Source organism: Chroicocephalus ridibundus, chromosome 1, assembly GCF_963924245.1.
Source record: "Chroicocephalus ridibundus chromosome 1, bChrRid1.1, whole genome shotgun sequence".
NCBI classification, from domain to species: Eukaryota; Metazoa; Chordata; class Aves; order Charadriiformes; family Laridae; genus Chroicocephalus; species Chroicocephalus ridibundus.
The window spans coordinates 105,356,299-105,376,714 of record NC_086284.1 but is presented as its reverse complement, the minus strand read 5'-3'; the positions used below and the strand labels follow the sequence as shown (position 1 = coordinate 105,376,714).

Below are 20,416 nucleotides of genomic sequence, written 5' to 3'. Positions count from 1 at the left end.
TGCCCGCGCGTGCGCGCCCGGGGGCGGGCGGGCGCCGTGTGTGTGAGGAGATGGCGGCGGCTCCCGGGCTTCCTACCCCGCGGTACGACCACCTCGGGGCGGAGGGGCCCTTCGGGGATGTGTACGAGCCGGCCGAGGACACTTTCCTGCTGCTGGACGCGCTGGAGCGGGACGCGGTCCGCCTGAGGGAGGCTGGGTAGGCGCGGCGGCCGTCGGGAGCGGCGCTAACGGCTCCCCGCGAGGGTGAGGGGGGAGGGACACGCCCCCGTCCCTCGGGGCCGGGGTTGCTACACGCTGAGGAAGCGGCGTCCAGCCCCACGGCCGCTTCTTCCTGTGGGGCAGGGCCCCCGGGCTGCTGATGGGTGTCAGGGTCCGGGGGGAAGCGGTGCCCCCCTGAGCGCCGTCCCCCCCGGCCTCTCCTCAGAGCGGCGTCGGCCTCTGCTCGTAGGCCGTAGGTTGGAGAGTAATTTTACGAGCAGCTGCGCGGTGGGCTGCTTTTTTCACTAGGGGCGGCAGCAGCAAGTATTTCAATGTGGTTAAAAATGTCCATGTGTCAACCCAGAAGAAGCTGTAGGAGTTGCGTAGCTGCTGAGGTCGCTGCCCAGTGTCAGTGGCGGTCATCTCCACGGCTGAATCATATAATTGTTCAGATTGGAACGGACCTTTCAGATCATCAAGTCCAACCATCAACCTAACACTGACAAAAACCATCACTAAACCATATCGCTAAGCAGTACGTCAGCCCATCTTTTGTGTACCTCCAGGGATGACAATTCCACCACTTCCCTGGGCAGCCTGTTCCAATGCTTGATAACCCTTTCAGTGTAAAAATGTTTTCCTAATATCTAATCTAAACCTCCCCTGGCGCAACTTGAGGCCATTTCCTCTTGTCCTGTTGCTGAAGTATGTCTACATAACTATAAATGCTATAGAAATCACCCAGGGAGTTAAGCTTTTAAGTGATTATTTTAAAATTGCCTGCCACTGCTGTTTGTCCAGAGCTGGCTGAAACTCACCTGAGGTATTCTGCATTTGAGGCCTGCTTTTGTTGTGTGGCTTCACGGTGATCCCAGAATCACAGAATGGTAGGGATTGGAAGGGACCTTCGGAGATCATCTAGTCCAACCCCTCAGCCAAAGCAGGTTCACCTGGAGCCAAGCTGGACAGGAACGCGTCCAGGCGGGTTTTGAATATCTTCAGATATTCTTCCATAATTTCTGTTGGAGTTCAGTCTTGCAGCAATAAATGTGTAATAAATGCTGTAGAAGTATAGCCTGTACTATTGAGATTGTGCAGTTAATGGAAACTTTAGTGTTAGGCACAGGGGAAACATACATGTTTCCCAGAGTGGCTTGTGGTAACCAGGAATTGTCTGTATGGTCACTAGTAGCCCTGTGAGGCATTACAAAACACAGGATGTTGTGTGGTCTTTAAAGGCCATATGATCAGCAAGTATTTCAGCCTGCTTGGGAGAAGGGTGCTTTGGCAGCAATTTCGTAACACTGTCTTGACTAATTCTGCATCTGTTGCAGGTGGTCTTGTATGTTACAAATAAAAGTCAGCTGGAGTTTTCTCTCTTTAGAATTGAGATCTGCCTTGAAATAGGATCTGGATCTGGTGTGGTTTCAACATTTCTAGCTTCTTCCATTATTGGATCCAATGCGCTGTACATGTAAGTCTAATACCACTTAAATTATTGCATGCAATAATGAAGAATAATTAGCCCTCACATATATACTTTTTATTTTCACATTTAAAGAAACTATTCTTTTCACAAAGAAATATTAGCTCAATTCTACAGATATCTACAGAAATCAGAGCAAACAGAGCCTAAACTATTTACTTCAGGTTCTGTAACAATTAAGTAGTCATGCGACTAAATTCCATTTTCCCACTTTTTAGACAAATTGCTAAGCTTACATTTGTGTTTGCTGGGTTGAATTGAATTTAACCACTGACTAGTCTTACTGTGGTCACATGACATAACATCAGTTACCTGGGTATTTGCAGTAACTGAATTTTATTAGAGACTTGTATGCAGATATATTTATGCAGAGCTAGCATTGAAAAAGAAATCCTATACTTCAGCTTTCAGATGGTCATTAAAAACTGCCAGTGCAGTGTTAACTGGTTTAGTTGCTGATATGTTGTGTGTATTTTACTGTCTATTTTTTGCTATTTACTTGGAAAGTAAAGGATGCTGGAAAGGACATTTTCATTGCGCGTACATAAATTAGCATGTGGTTCATAGAGTTAAACTTCCACATACAGTAACCAGTAACTTGCACTTCATAATGCTTTGCTTTTAGATGCACAGATATCAACCCGACGGCAGCTTACTGTACGCTGGAGACAGCTCTGCTTAACAATGTTCACCTTCAGCCAGTCATTACTGACCTGGTAAGATACATATTTCAATAATATCTTCTTTATAGTTTTTGTAACTTTTTAATACTTATTAGAAATACTGAAAAGTAACCATAAAGTCTAGAACAAACATGCTTGTAATAAGCACAGATAAAAAAAAGAAAACAACATAATGCCAAAGTGTTTCTGAAAGAAGGGAAAAACAAACAACTCAAGGTTTAAAATTCAAATTTAAGCTTTAAATATTCATTGAATTAATTTAAAAAAATAGATATAGTTTGGAAAAGGCTGCACAAAGAACTCTTTGGTGACCTGACATTATCATAGCCCTTCCTCTAATGCTATGCAGTTCTTGGTTCTCAACTCTTTACAGTTTAATTAGGAACTGTGTATGTTGTTTCTTTTTGTTTCTTAGAAAATCTGATATGGAGAAAAGCTTAAGTTTCACATTTCTTTAGCAAGATACTAGTTTAAAATATCCTGAATGTATATGTTTATAAATGATGAAGACAGGCAACAATAAACATGATCTAAAATGTATGAACAACTGAGAGAACTGAACTGCAGTTGTCACAGATTGGTCATTTTGTGTAACAAATGTTAACCGATGAATTTATTCAAAATTCTTTTATATCTAACTTGAATTCTGAACTGAGCAAGAAGAAAGTACTACCTTTGTGTCTCTTGTTCTTTTACATCCCATACATAACATAGTCTTAAGACTATTGAAATTGTTTTGCTATGCACGGGTACTTCTTCTTGATGCTTCTCTTGCACATAGAAAGTAAAGTTTAGCGTTTCTGAGTCGGCTGAAATGCTCAGAATATCCAGCACTATGTATTTTTACAAAATGTTTGCATTCTTTATGTTTCCAAAAAAAAATAACAAAAGAATCATCAACTTTATCTATAGGTCAAAGGACTCTCTCCAAGATTAAATGGGAAGGTTGATCTACTGCTATTTAATCCACCGTATGTGGTAACACCTTCTGAAGAGGTAGGAAAAAATCAAAATACACAATAAAAAAGGTATTTCTTCTGTGAGAGAAGAAATGGCAAATCAAATCAGCTCTGGTATGAAAACTGCAGGATGTTGTAGGACCAGCGCTGTTTTAGTGAAAATGATTTACTAGAGTCGCTTATAAAGACAACATGGGAATGAGGATTGCTAGCTGCTGCTACTCAATGCATAGTTTCTCCATCAAGTATAAACCATGGAAGACTCTCTTAGGCATGCTAAAGTATTCTTATAGAAGACTTTCAATGGAAAATGCGTTTGTTCCCTGCAAATAAATATCCTCTGCTTCTGCAGACTCCTACTCTCAGAATTTGACTCATGAACACTTAAAAAGGGTTTTCTGGCCACCTTCCACTTGGCAAACAAGCTCATAAAACATTTACAAGAAAATACATACAAAGTATGTGACAAAGTGTAGCTCTTTCAATTCAGTTTAAGAATAGAACTTGAATAAAAGTAGTAGGTTCATCGTGTAGGAAGTAGTCTTAAAATAATTGCTGCATAAACTAATCTGCTGGATCAAAGTTGTCAGATGTCTAATGGCAGACACCTACAGCTAGAGATTATGGTGATGCTTCCCTTCTAAGTATCACTGACACTTCTGTCATTCTGTGTTAAGACAATCTTTGCTTTCATTTGTCCTAGGTGGGAAGCCATGGAATAGAGGCATCCTGGGCTGGTGGCAAAAAGGGCAGAGAAGTAATGGATAGAGTTTTTCCATTAGTACCAGACCTACTTTCACGAGGAGGATTATTCTACTTGGTCACAATTAAAGAAAATAATCCAGGTGATCACTTTCCTTGGACTCTTAAATGTGCCAAACTAGATTTAACACTGTATTAATCAAAGTGTTGATTACAGCAATATTCTCTAGGTTGTAAGACTTCAGTAAACAAGAAAAAGTAGTACATAGTAACAGTTGAATCTAACGTGGCGATAGCAACTGACTGAAGACTGACAGTGTGTATTGAAATTCATAGAAGTGTTCTAGGTCATTGTCGTGGTCTAGGTCATAGAAATGCTATAGATGGCTAGAGTGTATCTGCATGCTTTATACAAATTGTGGCATCTCTGCAGACTTGTGCTTCTCATCTTTCAAGTTTGGGTGGGTGTGTAACCTACAGATGGACTTTACATAACCTGATGCCTCTTGGAATCCTTTTTCTGAATTCATGCCTTGGGCATGCAGTGTATGGTGAGCTAGACCAAAAACATAAGCAAATTTACAAAAACTGAGAACTCCCTAAGCTAGTTTGGAAAATGGTAATGTGTAGGTGCTGAGCCCAGCAGCTCTGCAAGACTTCAGTTCCAAGTCTGAAAGGTGACTGTAAATCTGCTGAATTAAGTAATGAAGCCAGGCCAGCCCTTTCTCATGAAGGAGAATGGCGTTGTAAACTTAAAATGAAAAAGCCTTTAGTTAGAAATCTGATGTCTTTTATTTTTGACATGTGTAGGGAAGAGATTCAGACTTGCTCCTTCTAATTGCTTAATGGCTAATTTCAAGGGGGAAGATTACTCTTTCACAACTGATTAGCTTTTAGGAGAAGGTGCTATGAATTTCAGTTTCTCCTACAAATTAACTTCATAATTGAGTTGTTCATTGGTATTAGTAATACCAAAACGCAGAACTTCAGTTAGTAAATTGTAAACTTTGTTCTTGGTGCACGACTTTGCATAAAAGTTGCTGTCTGAAAGAGTAAGGGGACACATTTTATAATCTTTGCTTTACAGCTTATGTTTGGCAAATATATGAGCGCTGGCATTTATAGTGCTATTTCTATATAAACTTGGTCGTAACACTGCACTTTCAATTACAGATGAAATTCTGGAAACAATGAAGAAATGGGGCTTAGAAGGCACACGACTACTTTCACGGCAAGCAGGACAAGAGATGCTTACTGTCCTCAAATTTAGGAAGTCTTGATGACTGCTCTTAAGCTTCCAGATGGCTTGCAGAAAGTTGAACATAAAGTGCTCAAGTTGTCAGATCAATTTTTAAGCCAGGATTTTCACCTCTTAAGGTGTATCCTCACTTCCTGATTCCTGCAGTGAAACTCATCAAGACTCTATATTTTTATTCTGGATGTTAACCAGCTATTATCTGCTGTCAGAGGTACGACTGTCCTCTGGCTATCGAAAGGACAGTTGTGGGGGAACTGTGAAATACCCTACCCTGCTGCATTTGCACTGAAGCACTAAGGACTTTTTCCTCTGTAAATAGGTACCTGTATATTTGTCACTGTGTCTTATTAAAACAATGTACTTGATAAAATTCTTCCTGTTTTAATAACTAGTTATACTTATGCTGGGTTTAAATGAATACTTGGAATCAGTGTTACTCGCTTTGAAGACCACTGAGGAGCAACGCTGCAATTCAATTCAACAATTCAAGCACAGCTAATGCATCCCCTTCGGTAAGTTTTCTGTCAGTTTGGTTTTACGTAGATAAACGTGAATGTGAACACAAACACACAAGAGGAGGGTTTAGAGGGAAGAGTCGGTCATGTTAAGGATGTTACTCAACATTTATACTATATACAAAAAATGCTAGTAGTTGAAACTACTGAGTCTAAAAAAAGAAATGCATTTCATTGGACCAAAGTGAGGCTAGACTCAGGACTTTGTTGATTCTTGCCTTCTGAATAACTTGTCTAAGGAATGTCAAAGGTAGGAAACCAAGAGGAAACTTCGTGGCCATCTGTGAGATAAGATGTTTCCACAGTTTTCCACTGAAGAATTTAAGCATAGTTTTGTTCTTGCAGCTTCACAACTGCCTATTTCAGTTTGACTGCTTCCTACTTCTAGAACCTTTTTGACTTAATGGTATGCTAAGCTGTGCTTTTTTTTTGTTCGTTCAGTTCTCCCTTACAAAACTGTAAGAAGAGGAGGTTTTACGCTTAGTGATTTTGCTTTTATGTAGAATCATGGTTTTTGAGGTTATAATTATAGCAGTAGGACTGTTTGTATGAACCAAAACACTGTCATCCTTATACAGCTCTAGACATTTTGTGTTGCTAACCTCTTTGGCTAACAAAGTTAGGTTGCTGAGCAAAACACAACTTTAAGATGTAGTCAAAACATGCAATAGAATCAGACTACAGGTTTAACAAAAGGAAGTTTTAGTTAATCTGTCTAGCTTTTAGTTACAGCTAAAGAATTAGTTTTAAAAGAGGTAATCAAAGATAAAAAGATCTGGCACAGTAGATCACCATGCTTATCAGCACACGTGGTTTTAAATTATTAAGGACAGAATAATGAAAATCAGAACAGAAAGCGTAATAAAACATAACACGCTTTCAACAAAAAACGATTGCACTGGACTACCTAACAACTGGATATTTGAACAAGGAACTATGTGTTCACTTTAATAAATCCTAAGTCAGTTCTAGCTCCACAGTCTTGCTGTCTGCTGCAGCTTTAGTGGAAGCACTTGCCAAACTGCAATCCAAGTAAGGACATGGGTGAATTCTGTAAGAACTGACTACTGTTATGCTCCTGTCAGACTGGGAAACAAGTGACAGGCCAGGTAACTTTTTTTTTTTTAATTTTAGAATTTGCTCTGTCTACACAGAGGTCTGCAAGTACACTTGGCAATGCTTTTGCCAGGGCACGCCTATTCCCTTCTCCTAGGAGACAAAAGAACGCAACACTTCCTGGAGAGTTTTGGGAAGCATATTCCTGCATTCAGTGCACACGAGAATAAGCTACACGGCAGATACAGGCTTTCTATGCAGTGTCAAACTTAACAAGAAGAAAGCAAAAATTCTGCTCTCCCAGGCACTGCTCTGTCACCAAGTACCAGTGTCAAAAGACATAGCACTGCTTGGCGAGTGCCTGTGCTTCTTTGTTCTAGCAGAACCAAGACAAAAGCTCTGCTGAAGGCTGCACCTAGTAGACAATTTGCAAGTAGAGGTAGAGTTTAAGATGGCGCTTTTCAAGCAATACTTGGTTAACCACGACTGGCCTTCAAATCAGTTATTTAACTTGCAAAGAAGTCATTTAGAATAACCAGTCTTGTCTGAGACAAAGTGATGCAACGGAGACAGTCCTGGAGTTTAAGTAACTATAAAAACAGTACAGCTTGCTCCTTGATCTGTGTTTTCGGTTAGACCTTTTCAATATCAGTTTTAAAACCTGTCCATTTTCTTTCTCAAAAAATGTCAAGAAATTTCTCTGCTGGAAGCCCAGTGTTACCTGTTAAAAATATAGACTTAAGTTATCAACGTCTAAAAATTATTTCTCGAGCTGTCACCTCAAAAAGGACTAACTTTGAGAAAACACACAGAATCTAAAATAAGCAGCTCTTGAGGTACAGACAGTTGACCACACTATAAACTTAGCATCTGAAAATTTATACTATTAATTTTGGAAAGTTTATCACACATGGGAAAGACAGCAATCCAGAGACTGCAGAGACTGACGAAATTCATTTATTCCTCCCTGTTTATTAACTTTTCAAATAAATCCACCACAAATACCATCCAAGTTAGAATATATTAGTATGTTACTGCTGTTAGGAAAAAAAAGCATGAATAAATGTATAGTTGAAGACAATATTAAATTCTGATACACCTGTCACATCCACTCAAGAGTCCTTATCTTTATGGGACAGTGGAATTACAGTATACATTCAGTGATGGTTAATTTGCCAGCTAATGAAGGCATTAACTGCAATAATGAAAACAAGAATTGATCAGTGCGTATGCCTTCTCTTTAAAAGCCAATCGTCAATAAAGAGGTAGTGTTTTTCATAGTCATGCAGGAACGATTGTACTCTACTTACTTGGGCTTCTGAGTTTTTAGGGTGCTGGATGGCTGAGTTTTTTTGGGAAAACAAGACTGTTAAAGGTGAAAGCTCAGTTTATAAACACCTTAGTTTACAGCATGCTATGTTAAAAAATTTCTGCTTTAACAGAAGGTTATCACGTTAGTTCTATGCCTTAATGTCTAACAGCAACAACATCCTTTTTAACCCCGTCCATAAGAGGAACTACTATGAATGTATTATAATAAAAAAAAAATAAAATCAAGTCTTTATACCACCTATGTTAAATTCACCTGTTATATTAAGAGGCATGATCTGGGTTAAGTGCATAACACCACATTAGAATATACCTAAAATAAGAGGTTTTACTCAACTATGCTGTGGCTTAAACACCACTTTTCAGATTTAACTCTACATTATTTCTGAATTTTTAACATATCTCGATACCTTGAAAATATACAAATTAAAATAAATTATTCTTATAGATTTCTTTATATCAAAGAATAATTTTCAAACTTACAAAAAACAGTCCAGAGGTAACTATGTGTCATATCCCACTAGTCAAGAACTTAAAGTAACTGACAGTATTTCCAAGTAGTTAGCTTCTTTCAACATACAGTTTATTGCCTCCTCTTCATTTATTACTTTGTTCACAGAAAGAAGACAGACCGTTTTATTTCAGAAAAACGTCTCTCGACAGAGTGGACAGGTGGATTTGTTGCTGGATGTGAACCATTTGTACTGAAAGAGAAAGACAGCTGTTTAATATACGAACGCAAGGTGAATATCAATAACAGTGCTTTATGTCCAGTAATATCATTTGCCAATGAATATAACTATCAAAACATTAACTACACTTTAAAAAAAAAACTAAGAAGAAACAGTAAAAAAACACCAAAACACTTCCACTTGTGTGTATGCACGTGTATATATATGTATGTATCTGTATGTACACATATGTATATGCATACATATTACATATATACACACATATTACACACATACGAATATTACACACACACAATATTAAATAAAAAAAACCCTGACACACAGGAATTCTCATCCAGTCTCATTTTAGACTAAAAAGCTACTGTTTTTAAAGCAGCAATAACTCCTCCATGGTATAGCCATACAGATGCCAACCTGTTCCAGTATACTCTGTAACCGTGCAACTGATGCCTGTCATGACTTGGCTAGAGCTAAATGTTAATTACCCAGATCAGCATGGTTTACTAAAGAGCACGCTGCATAAATTGAAATTTAACCTTCTCTATTCCCATATCTGAGCTGGTAACAACAAGCTGCTGTTGCTACACTCTATGTGGATGTAATGGCTTATGTGTTACTGAACATGAAAGGGATAGTTCATTATCTGTGAAGTTTAGCAACCCCTCTCTCATTACATGTCCTTACAGTTTAGTACAAAATCCATACAAATAATCTATGAGTTCAGTTAATCCCAGATACTCCATTGACATAACACAGAATTGATGGTATTACAATAGAAGTTCCTGGTTCAAACTATAAATGGATATTTTGCCTACTTAAAAACATTTAGTCTAGGTACTTACCAAGCAAGCTGAATGAAACTTTTTCTTGCATGTTCTGCAAGCTTTTTTAGGAAGAGAATAGTTGGAGCCATGAATGACTGAAAAACAGATCATGCAATCTTCAATGCCCTCAAAACGTTTATCCACGTTATTTTTCCACAACGACAAGCCTTCCATTATACTTCCATTCTAACGGAGAGAAGAGAGCTGTTAATGCTGTAGAATTCCTTCAGAATATTCTTACCGTTATTCCTAAACACATGAAGGAAACAAAGCCTGAAGGCTTTATAATCTGAAATTATATGCAATATATGCAGTGAGAAATTCATAAAGCCAACACATGAAATACAGATGATGGTCTAATCTATAGACATGCAAGCATTCATCACAATGAAAAGAATGCACTTAGGAACACTTACAAGGGGATTTTGAAATTTTCGATCGCTGTTTTGTTTTGTTCTAACCATAGATGATGCAACTTCATCAACTACCAATCTTTTAGAGGATTTCATGTACTGGGTTTTCTGTTGGCGTTTTTTTTCCGTTGGGTTCCCCTCACCCCCCCCCCCCCAAAGTATACTTAAGATGACTGTGGTGGTTTGGGCTGGGCTGGCCACTAAAATGAATGATAGATGCTGTCTTTAAACCAGGACAGATGGCATTGCCACATGGGGCAAACACTGGCCAGTGGCTTAAGAGGTCTAAATTTTCAACTTTGGATATGGATTTAACAGGACTTATTAGGCTGATAATTTTACCTCTCTGTTTTAGCATCTGGAGAAAAGCAGATAGCAAGAGTGACCAATTCTATAAAGTCTTTTGAGATCCCTTATACGGATCTAAATAATATTACATTACTAGGAGTATTTTTCTATTATCAGGGCTCTTAAGTTTTCAAACCGATGGGCTTCCTCTAAACTCACCTGATGTGTAAGATATGTGCTTAACTGTAGCATCCAGTTGCGCCATTGCTGTACAGCCACACCAACCCTCTTTCCACTCTCAACCGTTATGGATCCCAGTGGGTAATTTGATGGAAGCTGTATTATTAGTTCAATAAATATATCATCAACTGAATAGGTAGCAATGACTTCCCGTGCAGCAGACCGAGCTTTTACCTATGAAAAAAATGCACCTATTAAAAAAATTCCAGAGATACACACACCATCTGTAGTCTTCTTATACATAAATACGTTACTACACACATTAAATAATTTTCTTAGACCAGGAACACACTTTTCTCAAAGAAAATAAAAATCCTCTCATATCTTGTCAAACCAAAAAGAAATTACCAGCCACTTTTCAAACTCCTGATTACATTTTTTTAATAAACCAAGAAGTATATTGATAGCAGTATCTTCCACTTACCTGAACTCCTCCAACATCATAAAACCCACTCTTTTCTATTTTTTTCCAAATAGAATATTAATAAACATCAACTTAATATATTGATACCAAGCTAAATTGTGTTTTCATCAGTCATTTAGAACAAAAAAAATGCAATCATAGAAAACACTGTAATATAGTCTGGTTCTGAGAAGTAACATTTCTTAAAAATGTTTGCAAAAAATTAAGTAAATCAAAAAAAGGACAAAAAGTCTTACTAACCGTTATGCCATTAAACAACTGTGTGCTATTCTGAACAGCAGATATTTCCTGTGAAGAAAGCACGCTGCTGACATATTTGCTTGTAAATTTATCTACAACATTGAAGACACGTTTCTCACAACTATTCCACCAAAGCCTGACCATGGCTGGCAAGTCTTTCAGCGTTATATGGTACACAGAGCAGGCCAAGTGCGGAATCTGGGAGGACAGGGCTCCTGTCCCTGGGAGGGAAAGAAAGGATGTTGAAATACTCTAACAAATAAGGCACAAATGCTGCTTCTGCCACACCACATACAAAAACTTGGATACCAGCGTAACTGTGGTAACTGGAATTTCACGTACATGCTCCTTCTATACGTACTACAATTAGTGCTTGTTTGACTCTGCCTTTCTCCATCAGTCTGGTTTCTTTGTTTCTTAGGCTGACACTTCACAACTGGAACTGCATCTTCTAATTTAGAGATGAACTCTAGGTGGACTACCAGAAATCAAGATTAACTATAATTCTAGAAATGACAAAATGCTCACTTTGGAGTGAACAAACAATAAGATGTTTGGAGCACATCTCAGGTTTGCAGCGTTCTACAGAAGTGCATAAAAAGATAAGGGTAATCTTTCTCTTGGGATGTCATGTTAGTAATTCCTTCTTACTGTCATCCAGATAAATTCTTCTGCAACATACAGTGATGTTCAAGCAAAAAATTTAGAAATGAAAACTCAGTATCTTTGCTTACATCTATACACATACATAAAATAACAATCTCAATGAAGTAACTTTCAAAACTAATTCTCTTTTTCACGTTTCTCGGCTAAGAAAAAGCAGCCTATTTTCTCTCACCATGGTTGATTAATCTCGGTCTTCTGAACAGCATGACGAAAGCAACAAATAATTTAATGTCTCAAGCGTATAGAAGAATATATATTAAAATACTTTTATTCGTTTCATTTATGCATTAAAATAGAAGAAAAAATATAAATCCCATTTAGCATTAAAAAAAAATATATAAGAAATGGAAAAGTTCCAGAATAAATCACATTTTTAGTATTTTGAAATCTTTACATACATTCAGGACTTAGATAGTAGCAATGTATTATTTCTGCCCTAAGTGAATAATCTAAGCATTTCCTGGTTTGGGGTTTTTTTCTTGATTTTTCTAATTTTTCAACTTTGGTTAAGGTTAAAATGGGGAGTGTTAGCCAACAGTTTTTTTAAACATATGTATGTATTTGTGTATATCTTTTTTATAGATAAGATTTTTCTAAATATGTATTTTTAAATAGAAAAGAGTATTTAAACTTCGGCAATATCAAAACTCTCTCAAATGCACAAATAAAATTTTACTTACCTTTAACATCTAAATGAAGCTCTTCAGTAAAGAAGGTTTTTGTGTCCTTATTTGGAACTTCTGAAGTTGGCCCAGAAATAACAGGGTTTTCAGGCATGAGCCTGAACAAGTGATAAAGCAGTTTATTCAAGCTTTTAGTTCTTCTCAGGTATTGAGAGTAGAGAACTCGCAGCTGATAGTGTTAAAAACAAACAAACCAACCAAACCAGAAAATACAGATGAGACTTGAAGATATAGCTTACTCTGTAAATAATACATTTCTATAGGGAGTAAAAGCAAGACATTCAGAATGAGCATTTATAAGAGTGATTTAGTTCTCTGCACCATTTTCAACAATTATAAGATCATAAAATGTAGCAAGCTTGTTTGAAAATGCCAGAAAGCATCATCTATTAACAAATCTTAACTCTTTATTACTCTAATATTACTACCCTTAACTATCGCAGTGCAGAAACCTAAGTCTGTTGATGCTTTCAGAATTCCACTAATTTCACAAAAAAAAAGAGGTAGGAAGATACACAATTGAAAGAATAAAAATGCTGGATGAAACTTGAAGATTCAAACCAAATAAGCACGTTAAAAAATTGCATTAAAAGGAAAAGACTCTGAACATATACCTGAGAAGAAGCAGCTTTGAAGAAAGCTAATGTTAACTTCCAAGTAAGAAGATAACCTAGAACAAGGCAGAACTCATCACTCAGGGGCTGAATAACTGCAAATTCTCCAACTGGAATGCATTCCAGGATGTTTTCTAGCAAGAGTTCTTGAGTGGCCAGGACAGACATAAGAGCCGCTGGAGGTGACCTATGGAAAAATATTATCTGGCATAGTAAACTCAAATCTCGAGCAGAGCATTAACTGCATTTATATTCAGTGCGTTCCTAAACACCTGTTAGTAAAGCCATGTACGTAGAACATAAAAAGGGCCTTTTATTACAGGAAAAATTCCTTTTAGATTCACACAGTGCTAGATTTTAAGATTTATTTTTTTTTCCCCTGAAATGGACAGTTGGTGTTTTTACCTCTTGCAAGACAAATATGAACTGAATGATGATCACTTTAATCTGAAAGTGGTCTATGGCTGAGCTAATTTAACCTACATAATGGACAGCTGGTTTGCTTTCTCCTTTGTCTGCCGAGTCACACCAACGAAGGAGCAACTGAACAATGGATCTCCTAATCACTGAATGCATTGGGTTTGGGCTTTGGATTAAAAAGCCTTTTGCTGCTCCATAGTAAGGAAAGGTATTAATCATTGGGCTGAGATTTAAAAAAAAAAAAAAAATCTTTTTTTTTTTTTTTTTAAAACAATTACCATATTGCCTCTTCAAACTGATGACTGTATCGGATTCAAGCTGTATAAAACACCCAGGTCAATTTTGGAGGATCAAGAAATTGAAGTTACCTGTGCAGCTGGACACATTCTGAATACAGCAGTCCAGTAAAAATCTGTCACAATTTTACAATAGAGAGCATATATTTTGCACTTACTCTAGTAACAACTGAAAACAATTGCAAATATCATTTCCAGTTTTAGCACAAAGGCAGACTTAACCAATTATAATTAGTACTTCAATATTTATGACGCTATTGTCACAGCCATGTAATTTTTTTTTCTTTTAAAATCTCCTGACAGATGACTACTCTGCTGCAAATCTCAGCTCTTGGAACACATTTAAAAAAAAAAAAAAAAAAAATATCGATAAAACAGTCGTAAAAAAATATGAGGAAAAAATACACACAATGCTGATTCCTCCTCTTCGTCACCGTAAGATTTGAGATCTTCATCATCGAATTTAGGCAATTCAGGCATTAATCTATAGAAATACGGAAAGGAAATAAGATTTAATTTTTACTATTTTAATACATGTGATGCATAGTTCTCTGCTTATCAGTGTCAACATTAATGATAAGCAATACAATAATGGCAATTACTCCTTAATAACACCACAGAATCTTTAAGAGACATGTCACTATTGCAAATTTGGTTCCTAAATGACGTAGCCAACAAGCATGTAGCCTTGCTTGGTCTTTTCCAGACCTTTTACACTTCCTGAGTCACGCTAAACTTCTCTATCTCAGAATTAAGTTATTGCAACTTTATACCTCAGTACAAGCGAAAGATAACAGTAGCTTCTTATGCTTAAGCCATCTGCTTTGCAATCTGCATTTTGAGCAGTCAAATGCACATATTATTTTTCAAATTATGTACTCTCTCTTTTGGTATTAGAGATATCCAAAAAGTTCACAAGAATACTACAAATTTGTATTCACTTTCTTCATTTTCTTATCTAAACTAGTAAAAATTAAAAGGTTATACTATTTAACGATTCTGTCACAGACCCAGATCAAACCTGGAATATTTCAGTTTACATTTTAGGATTCTCTGAGTGTTAAAATAGAGGGTAAAAATAAACAGCATTATAGTTACGACACTGATATCTACATAACTGCGGTACAGAAAAAAAACCTGTATCTTCACGTACTGCAGTAAAATTTCTCAGTATATATTTAGTCTACTTTTACACCAAATTTAGCGTTCATAGCTTTATATAATGTTCTATATGTTTATATAATGTTATACAGAACACAAATTACCCAGTTAAGGATTTTCTCCCATAATGAAACCTGACTTTGCTAAACACATCTATAAGTTCATGTTCTACAGCATATTTAAAAAAATAAAAATGAGGACCAGGGGAGAAGGTGGTGAGGGAAGTGAAAAATTTGTTGATTCTTACTTATACAACATATGGTAGACAGAAATCTGTACAGGTCTAGCCCGGAAAAGCAACAACGGAGATAACGTATTTAGTAGAGTCTGGAGTTTATCTGGAAGATTTGTTTTCTGGCCTGCAACAAACTTCGCTGGCAATTTATGGTTTAACAACTGGTCCTTTGAGATGTATGTTAGAGCTTCACCCAAAGACGTTAACACAGAGCTCTGAAAGGAGCCTTCAGATGCATTTTTGGTTTCTCCTATTTAAAGCAGAGAAAGACAAGCTGTGATATAGAACGTATGGATGATATCATAAACAAGCATTACTACAAACAACTCAAACTCTGCTTATCAGAATCCATCTAATCTTAAAAGTCACAATGTTAAGTGCAATTACTTTACTAATTAGCATGTAAGTATTCAAAAAAAAGTGAGTTTTTATAAGCTGTGTTGACATAACATTCCTATAAATTAAAAAACACAGCACGTCAAATTCTATTTCAGAATAGCCTGACAGGTACCACTATTACCCCTCCTTGCCATATACTTGCCTGTGACTTTCACCAACAATGGTAACAGCAAATTGTGAATTCCTTCAGAAAAGAAGTCATTCCATTCACTGATCAAGTTCACAGGAAGGTTTTCAGTAGTTTCAGGAGACGCAGCTTCAAAGTAAGCACTAAGGGCAGATGCTAAGTCACAAGTGACGCAAGCAAAAATCTGCACGAGCGGGATGTGATAAAGCAAACGGCTTTCACTTGTTGTCTAGAAGGAAAAAATAAAAGGAAGATCTCTTAACTATAAATTTGCTTTAAAATACCTGTTTCACATTCCCTGTCTACACCAGAAAGTGTAATTTCAAAGACAACTCAATTGCAAAAAAACATTTTAAAACAATTTGGGGGAAAAAAAAAGAAAAATGTTTAAAAATGTAATCTGTATTTTAGTAAGACTTACTGAAAATTATTTCCAAGTCTCATCGACATTTAGAATCCTGGATTGCTTCCCTCGTACGACCTTCTTTATAATGACAGAAAGAAACTGCCACCAAGTGGACTCAAACTGAAACGTACATGACTGTAGCTGCTCCAGACCACTTGTGCAGCCAAGTGAGCCAAAATGGAGATGTGAAGGGCTTTCACTTTTCTCTCCCAAACATATAAGGGTAACCAACGTGACGCTTGTATTTCCAAATTGCAGAAGGAAACTGGCAATATACTACTGTAAACTGGAAACTATTTAAGTGGCAATCGAAAGAGTATTTCCTATCCTTCAACATAGCCCTTATTATTATTTTTATTCTTACTTGTTTTCCCAAATAAGGAATATCATTAAATATTTAAAATGCTCCCAAGCACTTAATCTATGCAACAAGTTTTCCATAAAAGTTTTCTGGTTGGTTGGGGTTTTTTTTTTGTTTGTTTGTTTGTTTTTTTTTTTAAGTTGAAAAAATACAGTTTTGAGGGACACACAGCACAAGTAAGAAGATTAATCCTGAGACCGAAAAAGGCCAAATGGAAGTTTCCAGCTGCCCTTGTAAGTTTGCAGTGACAAGGAGTACTACAATTATTTAAAAACAAAAAACCCAACCCAAATCAACCAAAAAAAAAAAAAAAAAGAAGCACTAGCAGGTGAGAGAATCTGCATCTTTATTTGATTAATAAAGTAGTCGTCAGCTGTTCACTCTGACTTGTTTTTTAACAATATGGAATATAACTCTAACAACAGAATATAATTTTGATGTTTCATGTGATCATTTAGATATCGAAATGCAGATACTGCTTTTCATTCAGTTCATTTTTGTATGTCATGTTAGACTTTGGTTTTAAAGGGATTTTTTTTTCCAACATAGAGACCTACAGCAGATAACGTTTCAAAATTATTCTCCAGTTACCAATGCCACTACAAAACATATTACTTCAAGAGGGAGGTAATTTAATCTCCATATACAAAACAAAATAGGAGATACAGTATTGCTTGTGCTTTTAAGCCACACATGACCTTTGACAAAGTTCAATGAAAAAAGGATTTTGTGCAATTCTTTTTAACATCGTGTCAAAATATTTGCTAGGCTGAGATAACTATGTCCCTCCATATCCAGACAAGAATGTAAAAAGCTAAGTACAGCAAAACCGGAGATGCAACATTAGCACTCATGTGGTAGGTAAAGTTTATTTTCTTAGTTCCATATTTCAATTGAGATGCTTTTTAAAATAAGTTATCTTTGAAATGCTGAGTACCCACCTATTAATATCAATCATTACTCTAAAGCGCTAGAAACTTAACGCACACATTAGATGAAACAAAGTTAAAATTGTTAAGACCATTGTGTTCTAAACTCTAAGTAAGAACCATTAGGAGCGCTCTTGATTTCCATTCCTCTTGGCACTCCTCATGCATATTTGTTCAAATTTAGTTGCTACGTGGCATAGCTTCTACAATGTTTTACTGTATCATCCTGACACCAAACTTTCCACTTTAAAAACTCACCAATCTATTTACAAACATACAGCTTTCAAAGATTTAGGATGAAATGTCGATCAGACAGCCCAGTAAGATTATAAAAATTTTGTTATTTTTTAGTCATTTTTTTTAAAACACACAGGCCCTGCACGTTCAGAGGGCATCAGGAGGATCCCATTAAAAGCTGCAGTGCAATGACTGGTAATAGTCTCTTCAACGTTACCTCCAACCAAGCCAGCATGGAGCACATGATGAAGTCCCATTCATTATCGGCCAAAGGCGCTGTGGAATACTTCAGCAGCAAGGGAAGGTAACGGATCATCTCTATGTTGAAACCAAGCAACTCGGCACTCGTTTCTTTCAGATTGCTGCAATAAAAATACAACCAAGGCCTACATATCTTCATGTCGTAGACACGAATATCTAGATTCTTGCCTTCACTCTTAGTCTTGCACCAGGCTCTGTCCTATGTGCTTTGGATACTCTGTGTTTCAGAGTTAGAATACTGCTTTAGCTGCCAAGTCTAAGTCAGTCAGTCAACAGGTACAAAACAGACTATCAGAGCTTGCTCATTTGCAAGTCATAAAGATTCCTCAAACCATACAATTCACATATTCAATCAAGTAATATACTTACATAAACTATGAAATTTAGCAATTTTAAGTAAATCAATGCAAGAAAAATAATCCCTTATTTTTAAAATTAGTAACTTAAAATATATGCACTTAAGTGTCCAAATAGTGTACATTATTTCACGACTTTGTTGCCTGGATTTTTCTCACTATGCTCAAGACAAATGAGCGTCAGTATATTTTCACTTCTTGCTGAAAGCTTTCCAAATTACATTTTCAGGTCCAGAATTTTAAAAAATAGACATCTCAGTAAGGTATTCAAGTCTTCTTTCTGCTACCTAAATAAGCAATCCTAATTTGCAACTGAATATCCAGCAACACCTACAAAAGTTGGTCAGTTTTGAATGCTTTTGAAAACAGTTGACACCTACATACATTTAAAAAGCTCCTAGTTTCCCAGCCTTCAACCACCCCAGGTAATTTTCATCCGTATGAGTTATTAGATACTTAAAGACAGGTATATTAAACTGAGGGATGCAGTTCTACAAAGGCTTAAAAACGTAATATTAGAGCAGTGGATGGTGGCTGTAGCTTACAAATTGATTCCATTTGAATTGATAACGACCCTGTATTTTTAAACTCTCGTTTTAGAAATTGAAATCAAATTATCTAAGTTGCACCCACCAGCTAAAGAGAAAGCTGTCCTCGTTATCATTTTTCCAAGACATGATGATTTTTAGTATACCAGGTAACAGATGATCACAATCAATACTTCTATCATTCAAGCAGGAGTTCAAAATGGAAAGACACCCAAATGCTCCTACAACATAACAATAATAGAACACTCAACAGGTCTTAATTATCAAGACAAAACAAACATCGTAACGTGCGTCAATTGACTGGATTGCTTCATTTGAACTTAAAATTAATATCATAAGATAGTTCAGATAATACCTAAGCTTTTTTTTTGCTAAACGCTTAATCCAGAAATGCCATTGTTAAATCAAAAATACTATATCCATCCCAAACTTCAAAAAACCAAAAAACCTCAAACCAACCAAAAACTCCTATAAGATAAATTGTTGGTTTATACAATTAACAAAAAGGGAGAGTACCTGCTAAGATTTAAATCTATTTGTGCTACTGAAAATGTAGTATGCTAAGCAATAATTTAGACAGATAATTAAGTAACTGTGAGTTGTGAATTCCAATATCCTTGTATTTTTACTTTCAGAGTGAAGTACTACTGTTGCATTTGTAATGTTTCCCATTTTTAAGGAAAACTGCTTGTACCTAGATTTCTTGGAGAACAAGAACATTTCTTCAAAGCGTGATGGCAAAGAACTGAGCTAATTAAAGTACTATTTATGCATAGCAAAAACAAACAAAGAAAAAACCCACTTCACTTAAGCAGCAGTGCAACAAAAACTTTACCAGTGGTTTCCCGAACTGAAAAAAAAATAATTAAAACTTGAATGGTAAGCCCACAACCTACATCACACTTAATGGGAAGATTTGTAAAGCCTAAATGATTAATTGAATACTTTGGTATTTGCAGATGTGTTTAAATTGGATAGACCAAACAAAAAGAGCAGCAATGTCAAAATTTTTTTAACAATATCAGCCTAAATCCCTTAGTTCCAATTTTGGACCAGGCAGTATAACTTGTACTTCCTTAATAAAGCAGAAAACTACTACACCAAATAGTCTAAAAGAAACATGCAAACAGAGAAGACATTTCTTTCTAGGAAAAATGATATTATTATAGTCAAAACATTTTATCTAAAGGCAAACATTATTGCAAAATAACGTTCTTAAATTCTAATGAAGTGGACTGAGGTAAGAACATACTCACCATCAGTACTAGAAAGCTCTGTCTGTGGGCATGTCATAAGTTTGGCCACACAGTGGAAGACAAGTTCTTTCTTTTCTTCCTCAATTAAAAAAGGTGATAGACACTGAAGTGTATGCAATTTGCCCTCTGTTAATGGCACAAACCTATTCATACA

The 20,416-nt window shown here is 36.5% G+C and overlaps 2 protein-coding genes across 2 annotated transcripts in view; one reads left to right on the top strand and one right to left on the bottom strand.

Annotated features, from left to right (window-relative positions):
• The first annotated feature begins 2 nt into the window (after positions 1–2).
• N6AMT1 (N-6 adenine-specific DNA methyltransferase 1) lies at positions 3–8,902 on the top strand. Its single transcript, XM_063347128.1, has 7 exons — positions 3–196; positions 1,583–1,672; positions 2,310–2,400; positions 3,280–3,363; positions 4,030–4,171; positions 5,202–5,798; positions 8,806–8,902. The coding sequence occupies exons 1-6, from the start codon at positions 51–53 to the stop codon at positions 5,306–5,308; spliced, it is 660 nt and encodes a 219-aa protein (XP_063203198.1). The 5' UTR covers positions 3–50; the 3' UTR covers positions 5,309–5,798; positions 8,806–8,902.
• The window catches only part of LTN1 (listerin E3 ubiquitin protein ligase 1), a 31,276-nt gene continuing 18,658 nt past the window's right edge, over positions 7,799–20,416 (bottom strand). Inside the window, exons 19-30 of the mRNA XM_063347116.1 lie at positions 20,263–20,405; positions 19,092–19,227; positions 18,059–18,203; positions 15,924–16,137; positions 15,395–15,632; positions 14,396–14,470; positions 13,271–13,457; positions 12,654–12,825; positions 11,308–11,528; positions 10,623–10,817; positions 9,721–9,888; positions 7,799–8,890 (exon numbers count right to left, since the gene is read on the bottom strand). Of these exons, the coding sequence (XP_063203186.1) occupies positions 8,828–8,890; positions 9,721–9,888; positions 10,623–10,817; positions 11,308–11,528; positions 12,654–12,825; positions 13,271–13,457; positions 14,396–14,470; positions 15,395–15,632; positions 15,924–16,137; positions 18,059–18,203; positions 19,092–19,227; positions 20,263–20,405 (1,957 nt within the window). The 3' untranslated portion in view covers positions 7,799–8,827. The remainder of the gene's footprint in view (positions 8,891–9,720; positions 9,889–10,622; positions 10,818–11,307; positions 11,529–12,653; positions 12,826–13,270; positions 13,458–14,395; positions 14,471–15,394; positions 15,633–15,923; positions 16,138–18,058; positions 18,204–19,091; positions 19,228–20,262; positions 20,406–20,416) is intronic.